This window comes from Nycticebus coucang, chromosome 13 (genome assembly GCF_027406575.1).
Source record: "Nycticebus coucang isolate mNycCou1 chromosome 13, mNycCou1.pri, whole genome shotgun sequence".
Taxonomy (NCBI): Eukaryota; Metazoa; Chordata; class Mammalia; order Primates; family Lorisidae; genus Nycticebus; species Nycticebus coucang.
In genome coordinates this window covers 19,981,430-20,005,313 of record NC_069792.1, presented here as the reverse complement: position 1 = coordinate 20,005,313, position 23,884 = coordinate 19,981,430, and the positions used below count along the sequence as shown (strand labels likewise).

At 41.7% G+C, this 23,884-nt stretch overlaps 1 protein-coding gene across 8 annotated transcripts in view; it reads right to left on the bottom strand.

Annotated features, from left to right (window-relative positions):
* SULF1 (sulfatase 1) overlaps positions 1–23,884 on the bottom strand; it is a 189,793-nt gene that overhangs the window by 51,960 nt on the left and 113,949 nt on the right. For 6 of the 8 annotated variants that reach the window (XM_053558792.1, XM_053558795.1, XM_053558793.1 and 3 more), the window contains 4 exons: positions 14,916–15,067; positions 12,287–12,456; positions 1,990–2,140; positions 859–1,034 (listed from right to left, as the gene is read on the bottom strand). In XM_053558792.1, coding sequence (XP_053414767.1) covers positions 859–1,034; positions 1,990–2,140; positions 12,287–12,456; positions 14,916–15,067 — 649 coding nt within the window. Of the gene's footprint in view, positions 1–858; positions 1,035–1,989; positions 2,141–12,286; positions 12,457–14,915; positions 15,068–23,884 lie in introns of those variants that run through there. The other 2 variants (XM_053558796.1, XM_053558798.1) reach the window with 1 other exon arrangement.

The window sequence follows — 23,884 nt, the reverse complement described above, 5'->3', positions numbered from 1 at the left end:
GTGCCGAGACCTCAATTTTTTTTTTTTTTTTTTTTAATAGATGGATTCTTGCTCTATTGCCCAAGCTGCAGTGTGGTGGCGTGATCATAGCTCACTGCAGCATTGAACTCCTGGGCTCAAGTGGTCCTTCAGCCTCCTGGGGAGCTGGGATGACAGGTACAGGCCACCATGGTTGGCAAATTTTTATTTCATTTTTTAGAGATGGGACCTCCGTATGTTACCCAGCAATCCTCCTGCCTCAGCCTCCGAAGCTGCTGGGACTACAGGCATGAGCCACTGTGCCTGGCATCACAATTTCATTTTATACAAAACATCGTGACATGATTGACAAGGAACACGAGACTCATTTTATGACAGGAAAATAGAGATGCAGTGACCTGCTTAAGGTGACAGCAATAAAACTCAGTCCTTCAGATCTCTTTCTTTTTAAAAAAAAATCGTGTTTTTAAAATTTAATTCTCTTAAAAAAATTTTTTTTAGTAACTATTCAAAAGAAATTAAAAACTAAGAGGATGTCATTCGTTGTTTTAAAAAATGACAGTATATCTCTGATTCAAAGGAGGTAAAGATGTTCCCAAGATCATATTTCCATCTGTGTACACAGGCCAAAAAGACACGGATTCTGGTTAATTTGAGAGAATTAGTCATTGATACCGTTACTTTTCCTTTCTCTTTAAACAGTATACTTCAGTTGCTTTAACACAGGCCAGTGGGGAAAAGGTTTTCATCTTCTAAATTACCAAACTATATACATCCTTTTTTGTTTTGGATGAAAGGAAACCAGAGCTGAGACTAGTCATTGAATCATCTTAGATGCGCATGAGCTGTGACAGTCGAATGTTGCAGAGAGATACGTACCTTGATCCGGGTTCTACACTTGGACCACGTATAAAGAAAGGCACACGGATATCAAAGTCATATGGCATGGATTTCCCCTTGACCAGTCCAAACTGCCCGATGTGGTAACCGTGGTCGGCCGTGTAAATGATGTATGTGTTCTCCAGCTCCCCCGTCTCCACGAGCATGTTATACAGCTGAAACACGGCACAGGACAGGTCAGAGGCAAACCTGGGCACAGCTGGTGCTCAGTACAGTTGCTGAGATCACCCCCAAATCATTTCCCATTATTTTTTAAAAGGCAAGAGTTGCTTTAGTAAGGCTGACAAACATAAACATCTTCCACATTTTCTATTTGCTGACAAGCTTGGAGTGAGGGGCTGTGGGTGGGGGGCCCCAAGGATACTGTTGAAATGTAATTTTTGTGAATTGCTACATTCCACTCATGAGTTTTATTTGCTTGTCTGATAAGAAACAAAAACAAAACTCACAAAACAACCTCTACCTTCAAAGTTCACAGCTTTCACTTTGAAAATCCATCAGTAAAGCATGTTTTCATATCATCAGGCATATGTAATTACCAAGGGTTAAAAACAGGCTGCCTCTGAGCCTGATGCAGCTTTAGGCCTGTCTTGCTTGGTTTACACTATGTTCTAAAGTTCTGAAAATTACAAATACAAATTTTTGTATTTCAGACGTATTTTAAAACGTCAGAAGACCTGATGGTACTTGATCCACATGCTGCATAGCAAACATGAGCCAGACGGAGTTGCTGCTTGCTCTAGATGGGCCTTTAATGTCATGTTCTCCACAATACACATCAGTCCTTAGTGCCTTATCCTGGACTTGCTATAGTCATTTACATTACTTGCTTAATTTCTGAAGGTATTTGCAAGCGTTCCTCCTGACTCATGAAGGTTTGATTTTTCTCTTTTTGTCACTGGGTCCATGAGAACCAGGTATGGAGAGGTTCGACAGAATGGGGACAAGACAGGGAAGGATGATTAAGTGACTGAATAGACACATTGTTTCTCAAGATGAGGCTGGAAAATGAAAAAACAAATAAGACAAAACAAAAATCTGAAACAGGATTGGCAAGAACAAAGGAAGCTGGGCCAAAAACTATCACAAGAGGGAGGTTCATGAGCTTACCCTTTCCACAGAGTCATCCACTGACATCAACGTCTGGAGCCTTTTACGCTGCAGGACGTTTGTGAATTCCATGTGGATGGGCAACATTGGTCCCGTGTACTGCATGATCCAGTGTTTGTCCATATTTGGTGCATAGTTATAACTGGGAGTTCTGAAAATATCCAGAAGGGAATCTTACTATATGGTAATTGAACATATAATTAGTGCAAGTTCATTTGGGTTCATTGAATAAGAAAGATGGGTAAGAAACACACCAAGGTGATTATAGTTATATTACAAACCTATAGATAAAACTCAGTAATGTAGAAGGGAATGCTCACATGTGATGTTATCTCATAAAAATTATATTGCTAATTAGGCTATTAAATGTAGTTCAATTATATTAAATATGTGGAATGTTGACAGATCATGGTATGGGAGCTGATGAATTACATGGTTCAGCTACCATATAATTTCCACACTTTTTTCTCTTGAATTTATTAGCATATTTTATTAATTACTCATATATTTAATTTCTGTGAGTCTTTCTCATTCTTAACCTTGTGTATAGATACCGTTAATTTAACTGGATTTGCTGGAATTATAACCAAGTCTTCTTCTGGTACATACATGCTCACCAATAACGCTATTCATTTACAACTTGAACGTAGGCGCAGGACAGATGTTAGCCACAGGGAATTGGGTCTTATTATTCTAGGACAGGTTAGTCTAAGCTTATACTTAATCTATTGCAGAGATCCAAGTGATATTCCCATGCATTCCACTAGGTACTCAAAAAACATGTCACCTCTTTGAAGTCTTACTCAACTCCTTCCAACATGAGACACCGCCACCCCACTCTCTAGCATAGATAGGCGTGTTATATGTTTATGCTACAGCAATTCTCCAACTAAGAATAATTTTTTTACATTTGAACTCACCAACAGACTATCATCTACTTGAATCTTCTCTTTCAATGTTATTAAGCTCACAGAGGTTGTTTGAAGTAGAGAACTTTGTGAGTATTTACCATGTGTGAGGTATTGTTCAAGGTGTTCTAGACACATAAATTCATTTAGTTATCTCAACCGTTCTGGAAAATAGGTTTATTAGCTCCACTTTATAGCTGAGAAAATCAAGGTTTCGTAAAGTTAAGTAAAATGCTCCAGATTCACAAAATTCGTAGGTAGTAGAAACAGGACTGAATTCCAAAGTTTTATTTACTTTAACAAAATGAACAAAAAGTGAAAGGGAGGGGCACTTCCTACCAGTGGAGGTGGCTTCTGATGTGACACAAACAGCCAGCCTCTCAGTCCATGTGACCGAGACACCTGATAGTTAATCTCTGCTCTGGAGGAGGGGATCCATCAGTGAAAAATCATGGATAATGATGACTGAAGGTGACCCCATGCCATTATTTATAAAACCAGAGGAAAGAATCAGTCGCTGCAAGCCCAGTGATTTCAGGAGTCTCTACCCAGCGCTCCACTGGTTCTGTGGTGATCTGCATGTCCCAGGGCGGAACTTGGAGTTTCTGAGATATGGTTGACTGCTGGGACACTTCCATGCATGCTGGGACACACAAATGCCACCTGTTGTTACCCAATTTCTTCTGCCAGTAGGTTTCAGAACCTTTCTTTTGATAGTAGAAAATGCTAGTTTGGGGCCATTGGCCTTTCTGGTGTAGGACGTTAGCCTGATGACCAGCCTGTGTGGTGGTTATGGAGCAGAAACAGAGCAGCACAAATACTAATGTAACGTTTAGCTCCAAACACCCCGGCTTCAACAGTGTGAAAATTATGCTTAGAAGTGTAAGTTGACTCCTGTTTAAGAAGACAAGATTTTCTAGAGTGGAAAAAAGGGTGTGGCTCAACGTTCTCATCTGTACGTGGGGCTAACAGCGCCTCTCTTAAACAGTTGTTTTGAGGAATAACTATGTATACATATTACTTAAAAATGCCTCAAACAATGGGATATGACTTTCTTCCATGAGCCCATAAACAAATACCTTCCATTATAAGTTACTGGATTGAAAAAATCTCCAAGGTATTAAAAAGCAAACTCTTCAGTATCAACTGCCATTCGTTTTAAGATAAACTTTCAATACAAACTTTTTTCTCCCTACCAAATAAACGATTCATGAACCAAGTGGTGCCTGAAAGGGTTCCTTTTACGTAAAGTAAACCACAATCAGAAAGGAAGTGGAGAAGAATTTATGCCTGTGTTTTTTATTCCTCATGCAGCACGTTGCGTTACAAACAGGATTAGAGTAAGAGTTTAGGAAGGAGGAGAGAGGGACTTCTAAATTCCCTTGCGAAGGGCTTTTCGCCCCTGGGGGTGGTCTGAGGTCAGAGAGATCCCCATGTTGGTAGTGAAAGGCTCCCTAACCATTTATTGATACATCCCTGAAAAAGAAGACAGCTATAAAAGATTACACAGGGGTTCTTTATAATACCTAAACATCCTCCTCTCACTGCCTTTGTTGTTGGGTTGGCTTAATTTAAAAATAAATCTAGTTGACTTTTTTAAAACCACAAAGCCTCAACACAAACAAAAATTACAAGAGGGAACCAAAATGGAGGCTCACAGTGGACAAATTAAATCCTCTCCCAGTTGCCTTGATGCGCCTGGCATAGCAACACCTCACTTTGAGCAACAAGGCAGTCAAGGTTGCAGCAAATTGCCAGCCTCAAATTGGACCCCTGGATTTATAGAATGACATATGTTAAATCTGGCTTATATTAAAAGGGAGAGTTCAGGGCCTCTTGTCAAAGCTGTTCTCCTCCCCCCCTTTGATTTTTCTTAATTTCTTGATATAGGAGATGACCCCCGGCTCTATGGGGATGAAGTCCCAGGTGGGATCTCAGCAGGCAGCAAGGAGGGGGCTGCACATTTGCCTTTTAAAGGGAGACAGACTTCCACTGCTTCCCACAGCACAGCAGCTGTCCTGGGGCCTGCAGGTGGAAGGTCGGGGGTCGCTGGAAATGACAATGTTGTTGAAAAGTGATCTTTTGCCAAGGGCTTGTGGTTGCCTCCCGCTGAGATCTGCCAAATTCCTCAAAGAAGACACAGCCTTCTGTTCCTCAGTGATAATTAAGCCTTGCTTCCCTAACTAAGGATTGACTTCAAATTATTCAAACAGGGCTCTGTGCTGCGAGCTGGATGGAACACAAGCAATTCAAAGAAGCAGGTAACTTTCTTTTTTTTTTTAGGAAAAAGTGGAAAACCCCATATTCAATGATTACAGATTGTATGGGAATCAGAACCAAATTCTCATCCAATTCTGTTACTTAGTAGTAACAGAGAGCCAGCCCAGATCTTACATCTGCAAGCTCGACCCTTACCATCATGACAATCCTCCCTGCAGTCTGATTTTCTTTCCATCATTGCTTAATGACATAACAGGACTAAAAATCCTGAAAATCAATAATGTCACCTTTCTGTCAGGTGGATATTTTAGAAGAACCATTCTTACTTGCAAAGAAATAGTTTCAAGAAATGCACCTGCTGTATATTAAATGCCTGCTTGGGGAATTGCAAATAACGTAGCAGTTCATTTTAGCCGCTGATGGCCTTTGCTGTCACTCCCGTGAAAATTAATATATTTCTAGTGTTTTGTATTGGAACATGTGTTTTCCTCATTTGATATTTAGTCTCAAACAATAACAAACCCCCTAATATCTGACTCTTAAAGGGTACTGGTAGCAGAACCATTATTCTCTGAGAAATGAAATAGTTTTTAACTCCCAGAATAAGCCAGTTATACAGATTTAAGGTACATATTCAAAGCATTAAACTGGAAATTCTATACTTAATCTCCCAAGCCACACCATCTCAGTTTTCACTTACGGTGAACTTCCTTTAACTGACTTTGTGGCGATATTCTCCACCTGATTTCAAATGTCTTTAGAAAGGTAACATTTGTGCACATGCAGAATAATACCAAACGATCTTGATTATAGGTATATAGTAAATAATTCAGAGAGTCTTTTAATGATGCTATAAACACCCATTAGAATTGTGCAAATATGTAGGCGCCACAACTAAAACTAATTGTGATTATAGTGTGAATGGAGCAAGCCCGTGGTGAGAGTATCATCTGGGTCTAAGAGAATTGAGTTTTGGCTTCAGTTTTGCCCCTAACTACATGTGACCTGGGCAAAGCCATTTGGAACTTTATTTTAAAAAATAGACTTTGGGACTTCAGTTTTTAATCTAAAAAAACTATGGAATTGGACTATTTCTAGGTGTTCTTTTAATTCATAAAACTTATTGTTCAAATATTTTGATACCATTTAAAGAAAAAACATTTTTTTTGGAGACAAAGTCTCAGTCTGTCACCCTGGGTAGGATACCCTACTGTCCTAGCTCACAGCAAGCTCAAACTCTTGGGTTCAAGTGATCCCCTTGCCTCAGCCTCCTGAGTAGCTGGGACTACAGGTGCCCACCACCATGCCCGGATAGTTTTTCTATTTTTAGTAGAGATGGTATCTCACTCTTGCTTAGGCTTGACCTGAACTCTTGAGCTCAAGCAATCCACCCTCGTTGGCCTCTCAGAGTGTTAGTTGTTGTTGCAGTTTGGCTGGGGCCGTGTTCGAACCCGCCACCCTCGGTACATGGGCCTGGTATCCTACCCATTGAGCCACAGGCGCTGCTGTCTCTCAGAGTGTTAGGATTACAGGCATGAGCCCTGGGAGCCTGGCCCATTTAAAAAATAATTTAATGTCAGCCAGTTGGCGAGGTTAGCATCCCTGTTCACTTGGTAAACAAACACGAACTGTGCTTTGAAGGTGTTAGGAGTTACCTGGCCCTACAAAGTTAAGAGATGAAATACTTCTGTCCCAAGCCTTGGGGACAAAGTTACCTTGCATACCACCAGTTGCATGTTGACCCCTGGAGTTTTACAATTTGACTTCAGGGATTTGGGTGAACAGATCCTGGTAGGATCTGTAGCAAATGATCCACAGAGAGAACAAAGCAGGCTACAGATCAGGGAGCCAGTAGTGCTGCCCAAATCAGAATTTTTTTTATAGAGAATTTAAACTTTTCTCACCTCCAACAGCATGCTCTTTCACATATTTGTGCAAGAATAGAAGTACAAATGTATAGATCCTCTTTAAGGCAAGATATTCTTTCTAGCTTTAGGTAACAAAGGTGTTTCAATAAACTTTGTCCTGCGGCTTACAGAGGCGGATTTTTCTTTTGACATACAAACGTCAAAATTTGATATGCAAAATTTCTGCTTTCACAACAAGTCTTGCAAATTAGCGGACACAGACTGCTCTACTGAGATTTTAAATTTTATATCATACTTGGATCTGTGTGTGCTTGTGTGTGTAAAGCACACAAAGTTATACACATTTCTAGGTACGATGAACCAGAACAACAATTTTATTTTTTGTCCAGGGCTGGGTTTGAACCCGCCACCTCCAGTATATGGGGCTAGCGCCCTACTCACTGAGCCACAGGCGCTACCTAACAATTTTATTTTCAAACTTCACAGGGGCATCATAGTTCACAGGCAGGTGATAAGGGAGTCTCTTAGCTTCGTAGAGGATCACCTGGGTCTGTTTTCCTGGCGTGGCTTCTGTCCACAGGTACCTATTATCACCTTGCTGAGTCCAGGAGAGCCGGGTATGTTAAAGTGAGGGTGAAGAAGGATCTAGCAGCCTGGTGGGGAGACCAGGGAGAGAATTCACTGGAAAGCACAGCAGGATCTTAGCCAGAGTGAAGAGCTTTATGACAAAGCATATTATGTGCATTATGACGAGAGAGCTTCCTCAGATTTTTTCAGAGGTTACGAGTGGTTTAGCTACCATCCGAGTAAACAGTCCCCCCTGTCAAAAAGTGGTCGATTATCTACTCCTACTATTCCACCCTCATTTTGTAAAGCCAACATGCTAGTATTGAACTGGCTTCCTCTCTTTGCTGGGAATACCAAACCCTAGGGAAAGACGGTACATTCGCCTGAGTCTGGGAGGGTCAGGTAGCTATAACCCAAGGCCAGAGAAGAGGGATCCGGACGCTGCCTGGCCACCAAGGAAGGACAGCCAAAGAGTTCACACTACTCCTGGCCCTGCAACCCCGCAGTCTGTGGCTTCTGCTCTGTTTTCACAGGCCCTGCCAAATATTTCTGCAAAGTACTTAAGTTCTTGCATCCCCTTGCTTAAATGTGTTGCTTATGTTTTTGCCGAGGAAGCCAGCCAGGGAGCAACTCCGTGCCCCTCAATCGGCAGCTTATCTTCAATTTGTCTCACTCCTTTTGTCTGAGGACTGAACTCTGAGCCTGCGCTCACTGGCTGAGACACGAGGTGCAGGCTCATTCCTTCCACCCCTGGCTCCACCAGCAGCCAGGGGGACCTTCCCAGCAAAGATGCCAGGAATTCAAAGCTTCGGAGGCCTGAGGGAGACAGTGAATCTCCACATTCTAGGTGCACAAAGCCCAAAGCTTAGCAACAAAGGGAAACCGAATCCCTCCACTAAACACATACATTTTCATTTTCTGTGGCTTAGGGTGTTCTCCGGACCGGCACTTGCCCACAGTACACGTTTGTACCTGGAAAAGATAACGCAGCCCAGTCAATATTGATCCTGCCTGTTCTTTTAGAATGGCCAGGTGTGAGAGGCTCATCACAACATGCAGTTCAGCTTGTCGAGAGATTTGTTACGTCACAAGGGACAAGCATCAACCTGTCATTTCTCTAGCGGCTTCCCCTGAACCTAAAGTCAAGGTGAGCCCTAAGGAACTGCACTTTTGTGGGTCAAGAAAGACTAGATATTGGCAGTTTCATGTGTTCCTCTCAATAGAAGGGATCAGTAGGAATTAACTCTTAGGGGCCAGGTGCAGTGGCTCACACCTGTAATCCTAGCACTCTGGGAGGCCGAGGTGGGTAGGTTGCTTGCTCTCAGGAGTTCAAGACCAGCCTGAGCTAGAATGAGACTCCATCTCTACTAAAACAACAACAATAAGAAAAAGACAAACTAGCTGTGCATTGTGGCAGGTGCCTGTAGTCCCAGCTATTCGGGAGGCTGAGGCAAGAGGATTGTTCAAGCCCAAGAATTTGAGGTTGCTATGAGCTAAGATGCCACAGCACTCTACCTAAGGCAATAGAGTGAGACTCTGTCTCCAAAAACTAAAAACTAAAAATAAGAATTAATTCTCACGAAGTGGCTTCAACATCCCAGGTCCTACATGGGGACTATATCTACAACGCCTTTTTTAATTCATTCAGGACATCACTTCAAGGTGCTGGTATTGTCTCTATTTTACAGACGAGACAATGGGCAGGGCACTTATTTTATTTTATTTTATTTTTTTTTACAGAAAGTGCCCAGGGTCTTAGTGAGGACAGCTGAGCCCAGAAACCGGGTTTGTTTGCCTCTATGGCCTGAATACCTTTTGCTCTGTCACGTGTACATTTTGCTTTATAGACGGGCATAGGTAATTTGTTTGAATTAAAAAGGAAGAACTCAATCCACTTGCCTGTGGAGATGACTGAGCGACCTTGTGTTGTATTACCACCTAATTTAAACACCACAAGGGGCTCCCGGCTTGCAGTTACATACAAACTCACTTCATGTCCTAAATATTCTGCAACAGTTTCCCTTTCAGGCTTTATCCCTTCTTGCCTCATGTAAAGCCCATTCTCCAGTTTCCAGGTTGCATATGAGATTGCCTCACCTATACGGCACACACCTGTCCCTGCCATACTCTCTTTTCCTAAAATCCTCTACCCAATCTCTGTACAATCATCTGCAGAAACTTCACCCATCCTTTGAGGCCCACTTTGAAGTCTCTTGGTCCATACATTTTTCTGATTCTCCCCAAAGCTGGGAATGCTTCTCCCTCTAAACATCCACAGCCCTGTGAAATCTGCTCCGGACTTGCTACTCTGGTACCACTGGCAAGGCTATTGAACCCTGCCTGTCCTCTCCCAGAGAGTAGGGCTCAGGCAGACTTATTCTGTAGAGGATAAGACAGTAAATATTTCATGCTGTATCTGCCACAACTACTCAACTTGGCTGTTCTATCATGAAAGCAGCCATAGGCAATAAAAAAATAAATGAGCATAGCTGTTTCTCAACAAAATTTTATTAACAAAAACTGGTGGCAAGCTGAATTTGGACTGCAGGCCCCAGTGTATCAACCCCTGTCTGAGCTTCTTGGTCCCTAAATGTGAGCAATTGTGTCTTCCTCATGTCCAAATCCCTGCTGTGCTGTAGAGGGCTACAGGGGTACTAAATCCACATATATTTATGGAAATAGAATTTTTAATTGCTGGATCAGAAGTTTTTAAAAAAGCTATTCTTGAGAACTCTGCAGACTCTTCCACTGATAGAATTATTGTCTATACTGCAATGAAGCTGTCAGAACCTCTTGACCTAGGGCTAATCTTCCCATAGGCTTAGGACCTTGCCTCAAGCTTCAAAGGCAGGCTGACTTTTTAGGAGCCATAAAACACCCTATCTTGTCAACTCCTCCTCCAGCTCAGGGAATCACCTGTAAAGTTTACAGTTGTAGAAAGTCACCTTAGGCCAGGATTCTGCTAATGCAAGAAAGGAAGCTATACAAAGCTCTCAAGACTTTTTCCACAAAGCTCTCAAGACTTTTTCCTTTCATTGAATCAGTTGGCAACTAAATTTGTAAGTGAGCTGCCATGGACAGCCACTCGTCAATGTGGGCTTCATTCATGAATTTAGTCTTAGAGTCTTCAGAAGCTTAAATTATCTGCCTATGTGGTTGACTCCAAAACACAATGGCTCATCCAGGTCATATTCCTCAGGTGCTAGGACAATCTTCTCTATTGGTTGGCAATAGTTTAGCATCAAAACACTTCCAGCCTTTAAATTACTGGGCATGCTCAGTGGATCACCCGCCTTGTCTTCAAACACATCGTTGCTTCCTACCCTGAGTCTAACCTCCTTCTATCTAATCTGAATTACTTGACATGATATGGATGATCTATATGCCACTGACTGGAGTTATCAATTAGTTATACTAAGGTACAAATTAAGAATATTAAAAAAAAAAACAAGTTGTCCAGAGATATATACTGACCAGCAACTAGACAGCCTTCAGCAGTTACTTATCTGTAGGGTGTCCCAAAAGCCAGCCCTGAAGTTGCCATACGTAGGGAAAACGGGCAAATGTAGCTAAATGCAAAGTCATTACAAAATTGATTGTCTCTACATGTTGGGTACCTCTTTGTTAAATTCTGTAATGACTATTTTGTAAATAGAGGTACATTTAGCTACAATTTCCCAGTGACTTTTGGGACACCCTGTATTTTCTTAAAGTTCTTCCTGTTTGGAATCTTGGCTAACAACCAGTGTGGATGAAAAGACATGGCATTTAAGTACAAATAGATTAAGAAATAGTTTTGGAGGTTTAGTGATAAAGGAAACAGATATCAATTTTCTGCTCCCTACCTCTCTGATGCCAAGCTTTCGGCAGACACAGAGCTACCTCAGCAGCTCTATACGGAAGCCTGCATGTTGACGGCACGGTTGGGAAGAAACGGTGTCGACAGAGGAAGCAGCAAAACCCTGTTCTCTGCTGCCAAAGTGCCCAGACTTGTCTACCCTTGGCTAGTGACAACTGTCGGCATGACAGAGGAAGCAGCAAAACCCTGTTCTCTGCTGCCAAAGTGCCCAGACTTGTCTACCCTTGGCTAGTGACAACTGTCGGCATGCTGCAGCTCTCTGCTCTCTGTCTCGTCCCCCCATGCCATCAGCCCTGTCCCCAGAGCCTCCTCTAGAAGATTCCTGCCTCTTAAAAAGAAACATCAGGTTATTTTAAAGCCACGACCTTAGAAGGCCTCCTGGGCTAGCCACTCTGGCTGCTGTCTGCAGAAATCCTAACTGCACATCTGCAGCAAAGCTGCTGGAAGGATTTGCCTGGAAAATAAACCCATGTTTCTACAACTGGACTAGGGTCTCCACTGTGCTGCTGTGAAAAGCACACTGTGTGATCATCATCTTTATTATTCGATCAGACTCACGAATGTTACCTAAGACAATTGAAGGGAACTCTTGGGAAAAATTGCCCCGTTCTCCCTGAATGTGTCTCCTCCTTTCCACTTAGCAACTTGCGGACGTTGGAAATGAGATTCCTAATCACACCACGCAGACGAGGCCCTTTCCTTCAGGCCCAGTGGCTCTGCCTGCTCTGGGGTCTGGGCTTCAGTTATGCCCTCGTGCAGAAGCCGGTGCTCCTGGCCACGCAGCGTGGAAAGACACAGGGTAGAGGGGAGGAAAGGGGAGGGGAGAGGAGGGGAGGCCTTGCATGGCAAGTCGCAGAGTTGAGGTTATTACTCACATGTGTTGGGAAGCATTGGGGTACAGTTTTGAAAACTGTGGGGCCGAGTCCTCGGGGCCGTGGGGCGCTGCGTGGCTGATCACCATCAAAATGGGCCTATGGGGATACATTCTCTTAGACATTTTGAAGTAATTAATGCTCTCGTTAGTGATTAAGTCTGTGAAGTAGTCCTGAAACATATATTTGACACAAAACAAAAATTACAAAAGGTGACATTGATCAGATCACATTTGAATAAATGCTTTGTTCAGAAGCAACTCACTGCCTGGAGAGGTTAAGGTCTAAGGCAGGAAGGAAGACTGTTACCTCCCAGGGCAGCAAAACAGCTTCCATTAGAGAGAACGTCAGTTGCCAGTTATTTTCTAGGGTTGCTAGATGGGTAACATGCAAAACATTCACTTTAACACACAACTTAGAAATTAGGGAAGAAAAAAGTCAAGTCCTGTTTGCCCAAGATAATGCTTAATCTGGCCCTCCAAGGGCTGGAGCGTGTGAAACACTGGAGACACATTTCATTTTCAGGTTGAGTTGATGTAATTCACTGGCAAAAAATGTAATTACTTTGAGGGCAGGAAACAGCCACACCCAAATTTGCAGTTGCAGAACACACACAGACACACACACACACACACAGGCACACACAAGTGTGCAAACACAAGAAAAGGTGTTTCCTTCAAGTTAAAAGTCCACCTGTGGGAATTCCATAACCACCACTCATCAAAGCCGTGGCCCAAATCCGGGAGCACAGGGGAAAGCTGTACTATGGGATCCAAAATTTACTTCAAACACTTGAATACGGGGAGCAGTTGATTTCCTGCAGATTATACTGTGTTAATTGCGAAACTAAAGGAATACAGCTGCTGGGATTAGGGCCCGACACTAATAAAGTGACTTAACCCACAGTCGGGAGGTGGGGAGGAGGGTCAGGCAAGTCTGTAAGGAGGAGGGAGGAAACAGATGGAAAAAGAAAGGAAAGATGAAAACTGAAATTAAACCACCTGCCTCCTCTAAGTGTGTTATCACTGGCCTGAAGCACCAGTGTAAACTTTATTCAGAAAGTGCCCGGGCAATGTTCACAGCGTTGAAGACTTCCAGGCACGTCTAATCACATGTTGTGGATGTAAGGACCAGAACAGCTGCAAAAGCAGTGCCAGAGAAATGAAATCTGTGTCACATGTCATCGTGAGGACACGTCCACAGGCTATCCCCTTCTTCTTCCAAGGAGGTGTCTGTTTCATGCCTTTCCTCACTAAAAAGAAGATATCTATCCTTTTCGGACACAGTTGTCTTTGACACTTAATCAACTGTGATAATGAGCAAGTTACGCTGATTTAGTATCTGGAGAGAAGCTTGATTACTTTGCTCTCCTTAGGACAACAGGGGAAGAAAGGTTAATAGCTTGGAAAGGAACATGAAAAGCATCCCCACAGATAGAAAACGATAGAGTGGCAATTAGTGCGGGAGGTCCGCCTCATTTGCATGCACCGATTGTAACCCAGACTGGGAATGTGACCCGGGGTGAGTGGTTGAGCCACTCCAGGATGCTTTCCCCTTGTCTTTGAAAATAAGGATGTTGCTCAAATTTGCCTCCAAGGTCCTTGCCAATGCTCAATTTTCCTAAGTCTGGAAGCCTATTAGCAATGTTTGTGAATTCATTTGCGTTCGCTGTTTTCTGAAGGGTTTGAAAGGACTGACACTTTATCTCCCACGAAGTCTCCCCCCACCCCCTGTGCTCAAATCAGGCCAAGCATAAAGGCAGCAAAGTGCCAAAATTAAATCCCCTCCTTCCGGTTTCTACCAAGCACCCTCCCCTGTCAGGAGAAGTTGCTAGATAAAGCAGACTCCATGCTTCTTTTAGATAAATGAGAAAGGGGTGGGTATGGCTGGAAGGGATATTCGAGGCAAATTAGCAGGCTAAATTCACAGGTATCTTTCCCTTCACTTATGATCTGAAAAAATTTTAAATTTACACGCGCCATCACAAAACCTTTGTGAATTTTTAAGCCAAATCTGGGATCCATTTGTCAGAGAGCCATATGCCGTGTCCCTTTCAGTGTCTATGGACTGAGTGGGCAATCTGAGCATTGATAGTTTTGGAGGCTTTTGTGGACTCTGGCTGCCACGGGCCCTGTGTCCTTGTCACATGTACTAAGCTGGGTCGGATAAGAAGAGGAGAACCAAGGAACGTGGTTACCCAACCTTTAATTATTATACTCTTTTTCTCTCACTCTTCCCTAAATTTGAAGCCACATACAAAATATACTTTCACCCCCGTGAAAAGTAAAACAGTACAATGAACATCTGAGTACACGGACACGTCTTCCAGAGTTGGGGTGGGGGCACAAAAATTACCACAAGACAGAGCAGTGGGTCTGTTATTTTCTCGGTGATACTTTCATCAAAAGCTGATTGCCTTTCATCCTAATGAGGGGGGAAAGTCACTACACAAAGGCAGTTTCCTTGAGAGTCTTTCTCTTGCCTAGAGTTTAAAATTACCTTAAAATTTCTCATGCTAACATTGTGAGAACATAGGAAGCCAATCTTGTGGATAGTTTTAACTCAGTGAAAATGGCTTGTCCCCATTATGCACAAAGTAAATTGATGCAGTGTAAAAGTGCCTGAAAATTACCTTTGCATAATCAAATCCATGCTTTTCTTTGATGCCATTGTGACAAACAGTGTAATTATAGAAACGAGAATTCTTGATTAATCCAAGCCATTCTCGCCACCCAGGAGGGATGTAGCTGCCATTATATTCATTGAGGTATTTTCCAAAAAAGGCTGCAATGGAGAAAAAAAAAAAGAATTATTTTTTTCATATGAAATGATTAATCATAAATAAATGCATAAATATGAAATTATGACTGGAAAAGAGAAAGTAAAACAAAATTTAACCTAGGTAACAGGAAATGCCAAAATAACACCAGTAGAAGACTCTGATCCTTTGGCAGAGGGGAGTACACATATTTTTCTTTTGAGTAAATGTAAGTAACACCCCAGTACATGGGTTATGGTTCAGTCAAATCACCATGATGGCTATGGCACTCTGGGTACATTTATTTCTGGTGATCTTACTGGAATGTACACTTTTGTTAAGTTGATCTAACAGTCAGGGGAGCAGCCAGTGTGAGATGTTGAATGCTGCCACCGGTGGGTGGTGGAGAACTAAAGGTTTGGTCTTTGTGATTAAAATAAGCTCTCTAACTCAGAGAGAGCTGAGTTGTGAATTATATTTCAGAGTTGTGAATTATAAGAACACTATTAAAAAGCTCGTCTTTATTTTCACATATTTTAGAGAGCACAGGGTTTCTAAACCAGGGAACCATGGTAAACTCCATGTTTATGGGATGTGGTCAGGGTTTTAATTTCACATGTATTACATGTCATAGGTGCTTATGTTCAATGTATTTTATGAACACCTATGTCTATTATTGATAATAATTCTGTCAACATAGAGAATTTACTCCATAGCTTACTAATTGTCATAGACTTCTAGTGGAATAAAAGTATACACGTTACAAAAATGCCTCTATTTGTTATAAAGACCTCTGGAAGGATTTCACACTTCGGCGTGTCACGTCCGAGAAAGGCCCCTGGGCAGGAGAGTTGACGGGTTCTTTCTGAGAGGAGGACTATAGGGGCTGTCCTCTGCTGAGGACGGAAACAGGAGACAAGGAAAGAGGGACAAGGGCAGGCTGGAGATCTAAACAAAACGGTTTAGATCTTGACATCAGATACCTCACAACTAGCAGAAGGGTACCGCTAAAGGTATTTCTGGGACTTTTTGGGAGAGAAAGAGGCTGTTATTTGTAACTATGATAATTACACTAGTAAAGCAGATATAAACAAGCACTATTCTGGATGAACCTAAATGTTTGATAACCCACCCCCAGGAATGAATTGCTAGAGAATGGCTTTATTTTATGTATGTGTATATGAGTGCATACACACACACCTATACCTACGTACACACTCCTAGGCAGGGTTTAGTCTTTCTGATGTTATAGAGCTGTAACCTTTTGTTTTTGGAAGAGACCATGTTCTGCGGTCAGCCAGAAGCCTTCCACGTCAAAGCCACTTTCCACTTTCATTAACAAGGTTTTATAGGTGTTCTGTGTTATGTACATGGCAAGAAGTGTGTCCTGGCAGAGTAACTTGGGATAACAAAACAGATTCTAGTCCTAAGGCACTTTATTGGTATTGGTCTTAAAATTCACATTTTGAATCTTAATCTTATTTGAATTGTATTCAATCAATGTGCATCATTTCGATGTTCCTATGGGTTATCTAGAACATATAACTAGACATATAACTACAGACAGCTTTGACATATAACTACAGACAGCTCTGACTTAGGGTGGTTCCACTTACAATCTGATGGTGCAAAGGCTTTTGCATTCAGGACAGTGTTCAACAAATCAGACGAAATATTCGTCATATTATTATAAAATACTCTTTGTGTTAGGTGATTTCTGAGGATATTTAAGGTAGGCTAGCAAAGTTATGGAGGTTGGGAAGTTAGGTGTATTAAATACATTTTTGCCTTCGTGATCTTTTTGCCTTATGATGGGCTTATCAGGACACAATCTCATCATGTGTAGAACATCTCCATGTGAAGGTTTGATTTGCACCTTAACACAATTGTCCAAGATGAAATTAACCATTTTCCTTTCAAATTTACTTTCACTCCTTGGATGTATCCTCTGAGTGGCATAATCCCTCTCCCTGGTGTCCAGGCTTGGCAATTCCCACGTTCTCTGATTCCATCTGGGGCAGATGCTGCCTTTGCCTCATCTCTGTAACCCTGCTCTCCCTCTTTGCATCCTATTGCCCAGGCTAGAGTGCTGTGGCATCATCACAGCAACCTCAAACTCTTGGGCTCAAGCGATCCTCTTGCCTCACCCTCCTGAGTAGCTGAGACTACAGGCAGCTGCCACAACTGGCTAGTTTTTTCTATTTTTAGAAGAGAAGAGGGTCTTGCTCTTACTCACGGTGGTCTTGAACTCCTGAGCTCAAGCAATCCACCTGTCTCGGCCTCCCAAAGAGCTAGGGGCTTACAGGCGTGAGCCACTGTGTCCAACCTTGAATTAATAGTTTTTAAAAGCTAATTTGGTCTTCCAAACATTTGCACAGAATAAAGCTTTAAAGTGGCTGAAGTTGATATTTATCAGCTTTTTCTTTGAAAAGAGGCTGGACGCAAGGCTGAGAAACACAGCAATATTTGTTGGATAAATGTGTATTTGTTGAATCTGTGAATGAGCAAATTGATTAAGTGCTCCGTTGGCCAGAAACCCACTCACCGGTTGAGGAGTCCACTGGGGCCACTGACCAGGTTCATCAGTGTCCGGCAAAGTGTCAGAGGGTCTACATCAAATGACTCAGGATTTCCCTTCAGGCTGACTACATGCAGCAGGAATTCTTCTAATGAGGGGTTCTTGTCTTTAGAGACTAACTGACCTTTTCTCTAACTGACCAAACCACAAGATGATTTTCTTATTCCCACAAAACATAACATGACTTCAGGCTGCAGGCAGCAGATCAAGGCCACACCCCATCAATGTTTGTTCAGAAGAGGACTGTTTCCAGAAGCCGTGCACTTAACAACCTCCAGTCCAGCACTTTCCCTGGGTGTCTTCTTCATCTCTGGGGGTTTAATCTCACTTTTCTCTCCTTTTGTTTTCAAAGAAGTAAAAGTACTCAGCGGTTTAGAATAGAAAGCCTAGAGCCCGCCTGCCTGGTTCAAATCCTGGCTCTGCTACTTGCTAGCTGTCCACCTACAGGCAAGCTTCGAAACCTCTCTGCTCTGATCCCCCCTCTGAAAAGCCCTGATGGCAAAGATAATAACAGTGGCAGGTTGTGAGGATTAACTCCCATGAGTTAATACACATGGGAAGTGCTTAAAAGAGTGCCCAGCACAAGGGCTTATTGAGTGCTGCTGCTACTGGCATTGTCATTAGCATGGCAATCATTATCCTTTTGATTTTAAATGATTTATAATTCTGTAGTGTAAGGAAATCATACTATACAGAATTTGCCCTTGTGCATTTGAACATATCTCTTGATATACATTCTTCCAACGACTTATTTTGTAGCAACAAATTCTTCTCCATTTGGCTCACATTTTCCTGCTTAATTCGTTTTTAATTTTTTTTTTTTTTTTGCTACTTTTCTTTTTTTTTCCTTCTCCATATCAATTCGTTGCTGCCCTCCCCCAGTTGTTTTACTTGACAGGTTATTTTGTACTGTTTTCTGCCCATGGCCATGGCTATTACCCTTCGTCTTAATCCTTCCCTTATACACTGTTCCTTCAGGCCTCTGAAGAGTCCTTGTTCTTTGCCTCAGAACTCCCTCCAGGTTTTCGGCGTCTTTGTGTTAATGGAGTGTAAAGAATGTATGCGGTATTCCAGATGTGCCTTCACCCAGCACACTTGTTCCAAGACAGCAGGGACCTCATGGGTCACATACAATGCAGCAGCCAGGTGGGCAGCTCAGGGGACTCTGGCCTTTCTTGTTACCTCGTGACATGGAGACTCATTTGTAATCTCCCCTATCCTCTTTCAACACTATGCTTCCTGGCAGCGCTCTGCCATTGATCATCTGGGCTTCTAGGTATTAAATCTCTCTCCCTCTGTAAGGTGAATTCCATTTTCTTGCCCACATTGTCATTATGTCTATGTACAGGTGATGTACAGTCTGACGTTTTCTTTCCTTTGGCATTGGCGGTTCAACTCGATCAATCACGACTCTCTGACTGGCACTATTACCACATGTCAGTTACGTGTACTTCTCTGTCAGTCTCTTGGATGTGGTGGTGGTTGGGTGACAGAAAGATCAGAAAGACCTGATTCTAATTATTGTTGGCTATAGGCCAGGCTGCTTCTGTCGAGCACTACCGGTTACACAATTCTTAGAAAAATTTCTTTAAACTATCTGAAGCAAAGGCATTTATTTATTTATTTAAGACAGAGTCCCATTTTTTCACCCTCGATAGAGTGCTATGGTGTCACAGCTCACAGCAACCTCCAACTCCTGGGCTCAAGTGATCCTCTTGCCTCAGCCTCCCCAGTAGCTGGGACTACAGGCGCCACCACAACACCCAGCTAGTTTTTTGGAGATTGGGGTCTTGCTTTTGCTCAGGCTGGTCTCTAACTCCCGACCTCAGGCATTCCACTGGTCTTGCTTGGCCTCCCAGAGTTCTAGGATTACAGGCAGGAGCCATGGAGCTAGGCCTCAAGGCATTTATTTTTAAGTCAGCAATAATAACTCTTTAAAAAATCTCATGGTGAGAAGTCAAATTTTTTTTCATATATCTAATGATATGTTAATTAGAATTTTACTCCACGTAATTGATAGACTTGGGGTGTCAGGATTTCACGGTAATAAGTATAAATGTACATAATTTTGAACCAAGTTTAAATTATAACTTATGTCAGTTTGTATGTAGGAATCTATTTTCTGCAACTGGACTGTAAGTCTAGTGAAGAAAGGAATCTTACTTTATATTTCTTCATATACCAGTGTCTAGTGTAGCCGCAAGAATATTATAATTCAATAAATGTTTGCTGTATCCCATGTTTATGTACTTATGGAGAATCTATAACACCATAATCATAAAAATAAGATTGTTTTGTCTTACTTTGTAAACTCTACATTTAAAAACATCCCATTAAAAAGAGTTAGTAAAAATACTTGCTATAGGCTGGGTACGGTGGCTCATGCCTGTAATCCTAGAACCCTGGGAGGCCGAGGCGGGTGGATTACTTGAGCTCAGGAGTTCAAGACCAGCCAGGGCAAGAGTGAGACCCTGTCTACTAAAAATAGAAAAACTAGCCCAGGCATTGTGGTGGGTGCCTGTAAGTCCCAGCTACTTGGGAGGCTCAGGCAACAGGAACCTTTGAGCCTAGGAGTTTGAGGTTGCTGTGAGCTACATTGATGCCATAGAACTCTACCCAGGTGATAGAGAGACTCTGTCTCAAAAAAAGGAGAGGAGAGGAGAGGAGGGGAGGGGAGGGGAGGAGAGGAGAGACAAGAAATGTCTTGCTATAAGTAACACAATTTTGTAATATAAAAAGACATAAACTTTAAAAAATAGATTAATTTTCTAAATTGATTACAAAAGAGTTCTTTACAAAAAGATTTATTGCAGATATGTATTAAATATTGCCCCATATATCTCAGTGATATGAAGAAGAACTGGTGACTAAAATTTAAATTCATATCTGATTTTATGTACCCTATATTATGATTGTAATTTAAACAACTGCAATTTTTTTAATGAATCAATATTAACAATTGGTTTGAGTATAATATCATTACAATATACAGTAATTTTGAACAGACAAGAAAATGCAGGCAGCATTCTAAGCCTCTCCCTGCATTATTTAGGGTGGAAAACTGGCCTGTCCATGTCCTCAGAACACATCCAGGGCAGAGTAAGGTACGGCTCCAACTCACCCTCAGTTCAGCATTTGTTTTTTCTAGTACCTGATGCTTCCTTTCCACTGTAGATAATAACTTTTACCTTAAAACTTCTTCCAGGTTTTACATTAATGTCTCTATCATCATAAGAAATTTAAACTAAATTTTTTGGAGCAGATATCAGGCAGGATATTTATGTTGATGATAGATAATCCCATACCATTCCCACTTCACGTGTCAGAATGTAAAGTGCAGTAGACATGTTACTATATTTTTCCCTCTTTGAGCAGTTAAGCTCTAGTAGACTCATATTTTCCATGAGTAAAGTGAGAAAAATTCAGGCTTTAGCTAGTCCAAAAATATGCCTCAGTTCTGAAAAAGAAAAATCATGTCATATATGGTAAATATAATATTGGATCAATTCAATTCCTTTAAATCCATGGATTCTGGAAACCTCCCAAAATAAGCCTCCCAGTAATTTGTCTTCTTCAAGTTGTTCTTCATAAAACTTAGGGCTGCTTTGTGCTTTTCTCCAAGGTGAATATTTATGTATAACACATATTTCTGTTTTCTCCATTATTTTCTTAGGTTTGTAGCAAAATGTTCTAAATAATAAATTCATTGTTAGGAAAACAATAAAATATTATATATCAGCTTTTTTCCTACTAGTTTTTTCCTCTAGCTTAGTGTCATACAAATAATCACATTAGTTTAATACCTTTTCACCGATTCTCTTATATTTCTTAAGACCTCCATGTCACTCTTGTGCTTGTTTATTTTCAAATGGATCATTGCCCATGATTGGATCAATAACTATTGTCACAAAGATTTCTAATTGTCTGAAATACTTTAATGTTTTCCCATCGAAGATGAATTTCAATTATATAGAACACAATCACTGCTATTTTAATCTTCCAATTTTTCTCTTTCTGATTTACTAATAGGCAAATCACAACTTATTTTCATGAGTGCATGTTATCCTTTCTCTGTTACTAAGTATTTGGAAAAATCCTTATTTCCCTTGAAGAATTCCCTTGAAAAATTACAGTGAGGATGACTCTAAGTTGCATTATTACCTAAGTGTGTGAGCCTGTGGGAAGATTGTCTTCAGAATCAGACTTAGCTTCCAGGAGTATGTCCACCTTCCCTGGAGAAGATACCCATGGCAGGCTCACCGACAGTCCTCATCAGGGAGCCCGATGGTGTCAGGTCTGGTTTCATCCTAGAAACCAGGACACAACACTGGACAGAGCCCTGAGGATCAAGGTCCTGGTGCCTGCTCTTCCCATTAGAATGTCAGCAGTCACCTTAATCCAGTGGGCGTAAGTCAACTCCTCTAAAAATAAAGGATTTGAACTCAGTTTTATCTCTGAGTTTTAGTCAAGCTCTTTTAGTCGACCTTGGGGCGGATACAGCACAGTAGAAATGAAACAAGTATCAGAATACACTAAGCTTCCCAGAGGCAGCTGATTTGCATTATCATGGTGACCCAGTGACCTTTACAATAGGTGGTGTTTTCATTTTTGCTTTTATCATCCAGAAGCTTAGTTCCAAGTTAGCAACCTTTCCCTACAGCTCCCCGGCAAGCAGTGGGTACCCAACCTGTGCCTAGACGTTAGCTAGTTCTATGCTTAGTTTCTGTTTGCCAGGGTCCCTACTGTTCTGTATCCTATTACGTCGCATGTGTCTCTAAAGCAGTTTGGAACGACGCAGGACAGAATCACAAGTCAGTGAATAGGATCATACAAAGAGGAAAAGCTCTGGAGTCGAACGTGCTGAGTTCATTCCTCAACTGACTAGCTTGTGACCTTTGACAGCTGGTCCTCCTGAAGTCTTGGTTTCTTCATTGGAAACACAGGTGAATCCTTTCTTTCAAGGTTGACATAAGAATTAGGTAAGATGACAGTGAAAGCTAATTCCCTTCTTTCTTACCTTTCCTGATTTAGTCCTGAAACAAATTAGCAAACCCTAGTTGACGGCTCTAACTCCCAGTTGGCTTCTGTCTCACCTTGCGTCTTTATTTCTTACGACAACACCATCCATGTATCTCCTGGGCTCTGTGAGAGCCCCAGCCCTTCAGGGTCCATGTCTGCTGCTAGTGATTAAATCACAGGGAACCTGAAAGCTGAACGGCTCCGATTCCACACACTTCCCATGAGCTGAAGACAATTTGGTGGTTAAAATCAGGAACCAGGCATTAGAGAACTGTTTCTGATTCTGTTTCTAAACTGGTCACACGATATTTGAAATCCCCACTTTTATAAAACAAAGCCAAGCGCATTTGCCGTCTATGAACCCTACAGGGATATTTGATGGATTTGCAAATTGCTTTAAAGTCCTCAGATGAAAGCTGCTATAAATTAAAATCACTAATGTGAGAAAACACGCTCAGGATAAGGCACTTTCTAACCTCCTTGTAACCTAATTTTTTTTTCCCTAAACATAAGCAAACACCCTTGAGATTCAAGGGATGAGCTTCTTCTGTGAGTAGAGATCTTGAGATGCCTGCAAGCAATTGCGCTATCATATGCACAATCAATATTTTCATCCATAAATAACAAGTAGTAAGTGCCCACAGGGTGCTCTGCAATAAAGCAAATGGCCAAATGCTTCCCAAGTCCAGTGGGAAAGATGAATTTCATTTTTAAAAGAGATTTAAGAGAATATTTATTTGAAATCCTTTACTCTTGAATCTTCAAAATAGTGAATGATAATGATAACATGTTTTAATTTTTATGTCCAAGTCTAGGTGGTTCTGAAAAACAGAACTATTTTTGCACTGCAGCCCTTATGTTAGCAAAGAAATGCTTGGAAAACCCATGAAGACCAACTACATGTTGGGAGGACAGGGCTTTGGGGGACATTACCGGAAGGAGCCTTTCTTTTTTCTCAGAAAGACTGGCATAATGTTCACAACCCCTTTTGAAAGAGGTCCCCGATTTTCAAAAGATCAGCTAACCAAGACCTCTTCTTGCCCAGTGTAGGCTAAACATGGATGTTAGGTTTAACAGTTAGGACATTTTCCTCTTCTGGAATATAGAAGTGAACATTTGAGACCTAAAAATGACCATAACTTAGACTAAAGAAACTATTAAAATCCTATAAATTACAGTGCAACCACTATGGAAAACAGCAAGGAGGTTCCTCCTAAAACTGAAAAAAGCACTACCCTATGTCCCA